At 49.6% G+C, this 4,207-nt stretch overlaps 1 protein-coding gene across 1 annotated transcript; it reads right to left on the bottom strand.

Moving 5' to 3' along the window:
* Window positions 1-320: 320 nt before the first annotated feature.
* On the bottom strand, window positions 321-3,924 carry LOC126547436 (adenosine receptor A3-like). The gene has a single exon (XM_055063004.2). It carries the CDS (start codon window positions 2,732-2,734, stop codon window positions 1,652-1,654), a length of 1,083 nt encoding a protein of 360 aa, XP_054918979.1. The 5' UTR covers window positions 2,735-3,924; the 3' UTR covers window positions 321-1,651.
* Between the last annotated feature and the right edge of the window lie 283 nt (window positions 3,925-4,207).

The raw sequence follows: 4,207 nt of genomic DNA, 5'->3' as shown, positions 1-4,207 counted from the left end.
TCCAGACTCATATCGAATGACACGCCGTTCAAGAATTGTCTAGCAATTTACGTTAGGCCACTTTATGTCTCATATCACTTTAAATTCCGCAACGCATCCTCCATAAGTATTTCTTGCAAAATAGCTTTACAACAAGGTACAACTTATAATGTCTTCTGCAAACCGCTCAAACTAACTTTCTCTTCCAGGTTTTGTTCAAACTTGATTGACACCAAGCGGTGGTGTATCTTTGAATTCACTGTCCGGAATGTCTTCTTAATTTCTCGAATGTGCAGCACCGAAATACGTCACATGTACGAGTACGAAAGGACAAACACAAATTTTAAAACAGTAGGAGCAGTGATTTAATTTTTGTTTTCTTTTCACATGATAAAATCGCAACACAACTTCAGGTAACGACATAGATTGGGTACAACTTTGTAATCAGCACTTCAGGGTCGGCACTAGGAAGGGTCGCCATGATTTCAGAACACTGCGTTACTTTCTTCTTGGCGGATTTATATCCCTTCTTTTACCTGAAACACTCACTGCGCAAGTTTCACGCGAAATCCTCGCACAATCTTGGAGCCTTCAATATAGGGCCGAAGGTACTGATTTAGCTTCGGCCCTGCACAGTAGAAGACATCAGAGATAACATGACTAGATTAAAAGCACAAAGCACTCTGTCATTGATAGTTCATATTTATGGGAGGAGAGACACTTAGGTTAAGTGAGCATCACTTCTGAGGTTTTCATTCTGTGGCCACTGCCTCTACATCATCTTAAGCCGGGGCTCTTGTATGTATACAGGAAAGGAGCATGCGTCAGAACAAGATGAAAAAAGTGGCACGCTCTTTCTCAACATTGACAATCACATAAGTTTGCCAAAGAAATGTGAGAGATGAGAACCTTCAGCAGGACCTGAACTTTTAAGAAACAAAAGAACGCCGGCATAACACTGTCTTTCAAAAACGTTTTTATCTCTCACTCGCTACACGCACAATCATATTGATGTAAGCTGCACGCAAAAGCAAGCAAAATAGAAAGCGGTAACTTCAAGATATCTGTGATGTTTAGTTTCCCAAGCATCTACAGAGTTTAATGTTCAGAACTCTGCTGACGGTGCGCTTAAAGCTTACCGCTGCGCGCGCACTACCACACAACACTTTCACTGAGTCTGAGTGAACCAAATGCGGATATTCACCTTAGCGTATTAGAAACGCTAACATTGTCATTCCAAGCGCTGGTCAACTTAAACCACGCGTCAACGGATTTAAGTTGAAGGACGCTTGGACGCCCTTTTGGAGTATTGTAGTTTATCATAGGTGTTACAAGATTAACTCCACACGCTGAATAAGCAAGGAAACGAAAAGTGCCCTTTTGCTTCAGGACGCTGACCTGATGGAAAGCAGCGAATACGGTTCCCAGGGATCGGGTCAACAAGTAGTCGTCCCAATGAGGTGCCCCTTCACCTACTGCATCTCTCTAACATTGTTTATCAAGCATTTACTGTCCGGTCTTCCTCTTGTGATGTAGATATTTAGGTAGTTGATCTTCGACAGTGTCGGAGGGAGCAGCTTGCTTCGGCGTACGGTTCACAACATGTTCACAAAGCCGTTGCGGCAGTTTCTCGCCGCTGCCTCGATAACCGTCCGCCTAGTGGTCGACCGGGCTAGCTGAACTGGGCGATACTGCGTTGCTTGTGCTGCGACCCGTTGGTCGTGATGCGCTGCGTGTCACTGCGGGAGTGGGCCATCCGCATGAGGTCAACCGAAGATCGGGCCACGTCCACCAGGCCGCAGCGGGACTTCCACATGAGTACGAAGGCATCTTGAATCTCACGCATGCGCACCACGTAGATGACTGGATCGACAAACGACTTGATCAGCACCAGTGTGTTGGTCAGTATGCCGAAGGTGAGGCGCACGTCAAGAGACAGCGACGTGATCGGCAAGGGACAATCGAGGCATGTTAGTACGTAGAAGAGCACGGCTGGCATCCATCCTATGAGGTACGTGCCGAGTATCAGTAGTGTGGTGTAGACGGCCTTGACACTCCTGCGCAGTTGTCCCGGAATCTGGGCAGAGATTCCCGCTCCCATTTGGTGGCGTCGGACCAACAGGAAGATGTGTGTATATATGAAACACATGAGTACCAGTGGCACGAAGAAAAGTCCGGAGAGTATGACGCGGAAAGTGCTCCAGAGCATGAAGTCATAGCGACAGTCGGCCACCTGGAATCCCTGCCCGGGTACGCTTGTGAAGTACAAGAGGAAGAAAAAGAGGGGCACAAGCCACATTGCTGCCGTCGTCAGCCATACAGTGCGTCGAGTCACAGTTGCAGCGTAATGAAGAGGCCGCAGGATACCGATGTAATGGTTCACGGCGAGGGCCAACAGGTGAAGCACGGACGCGATGAGGCCTGTTAGGCGAAAGGCTTCCAGGGACAGCGCCCAGCAGGCCGGAGGCTGGATGTGGTACAAGGTCGGAAGGAGGCTGTTGACCACGAGACCGACGCCGACCACAAGAGACGCGTAGGCGTTCGCCGCTGATAAACTGAGGCTAAAGCAGAGCGTCGGGCTGGGGCTGCGTCGCAGCCAGTGGACCGACTCGACTATGACAAGGTTGAACACCATGGACATTAGGCAGGCGACAAGCATGACGGGCACCGCGAGGCGGTACACGTCGCGGGCCACTTCTAGCGGAGACCTCGCGGTCACATTGAAGTCCGCCGCCGTAACGTTAGCCGCACTCATGGATACGGTTTAGGTGTTTCCTCAAAGGAGCGCAGTCGAGTCCGCAAGGTCCTAGTGAAGAAGAAAGACCGCGTGGACGTCATACACTCTGCGATGCTCTTTTTTGGTTACAGCCAACGACAGCCTACCGCTTCCAATTCTAAGTTCAATCATCTTAAAAACCTAGTTTGAACGATGCTGAGAAAGTTCTAGAAATGTGGCTTTTTTTCGGAAGGAAACGGCGGAGAATTCATCGGTAGTCCACGTCAGTGATTACAAACACAGATGTCTAGCTCAAGGGAAACACCGGCTGTGCTGAAGCGCAGGATTGTGTAATTTAAAGACGTGTTTAAGGGACGGTGCGATCAAGGATGCGTAGTCGTTTATAGGGTGACAACAGTTCACTTCGTTGAGGTGCGCAAGAAGAAACAAGCCAAGGTTTCAAGATGCGAGAAGTTTTCTACGATTGGTTCGCGTCACACTTCACATTTCACGTCCGAGTGCTAGATTGCGGGTGTCAAGTTCTTTTTCAAAGACGTGTCACGAAAGTTTCGGCTCAGTCTCTACTCACTTGTCGCTCACAGTTGAAAATATCCATCAAAGCCGACTTACGTTTTCTTTCTCTTTTTTTTCCTAGGATGTGCTTGAAATCATCGCTAAAGTTCTTTCGGGAACTTTTCTCACGTCACAGTTCACATTTTTGTCGATTGTGAAGGGGAAAAATAAATTGCTGCAAAGTAGAGTTCTTTTCGCACTGACTGTACACGGAGCTGTGAGGACAGTAAATGTTCAGTGGCACTGGTCGTCAGGTTCCTCACACTTCGAAGTCCTGCAAGTCACAGTCCGGCTCGTCCCAGTCGGCAGATTACTCAAGAGGCAGTCGGCGCAAACTTCTAGACCTAGCAAATGCAGGGCATTATTATGGAGAAGTTGTTTTCAATTTCTGTTCTTGTCTCAGGTCACACCGCGGAAGGGGATGGCCATTGATATAGGCCAGAAAACAAAGTTCGTGCGGGCAACGAACCGCTCACGATGTATGTTGCCGGATGCTCAGGTCGATCGCACAGGCCAAAGGACGAGTTTGGTGGCAGTGAGTGGAAAAGGTCGATAGTCAATTCGTCGCACGTCCCCCGTAGCTTGACCAGATCAGCGGCGGCCCGTCCAGTAATTTGCGCACAACCGCGCTGTCTGCTACGTCTGGCTGCCGTGACGACTCGAGCGCAGACTGGCGCGGCGTGGGCGTGCGCCGCCTTTGTAGTTCGCCGTGCGCACCGCTTGGCGCTGCGAGCGGCGCCTTACGAGCCGAACGGGTCTGTGGGGATGTGAGAAAGTGGGATGCGAGGATGCCCCTCTCGAATGCTTCTCTCCTCTGCAGCGATCCCTCTTACTTGCTTTCACTTACCCCCTACTACTTGCGCGCGTAGTTTATCTGAGAAGCTCAACAGTTTGCCGGCCGCTCATCGGCAAAGCGCGGGCTTCCCTGAAGTTCTATTA

This window comes from Dermacentor andersoni, chromosome 1 (assembly GCF_023375885.2).
Source record: "Dermacentor andersoni chromosome 1, qqDerAnde1_hic_scaffold, whole genome shotgun sequence".
NCBI classification, from domain to species: Eukaryota; Metazoa; Arthropoda; class Arachnida; order Ixodida; family Ixodidae; genus Dermacentor; species Dermacentor andersoni.
This window is presented reverse-complemented; position numbering and strand designations above follow the sequence as displayed.

What these genes read in the sequence shown, in the direction of transcription:
- LOC126547436 (XM_055063004.2), bottom strand. Translation starts at nt 2,734, where the DNA reads ATGAGTGCGGCTAACGTTACGGCGGCGGACTTCAATGTGACCGCGAGG.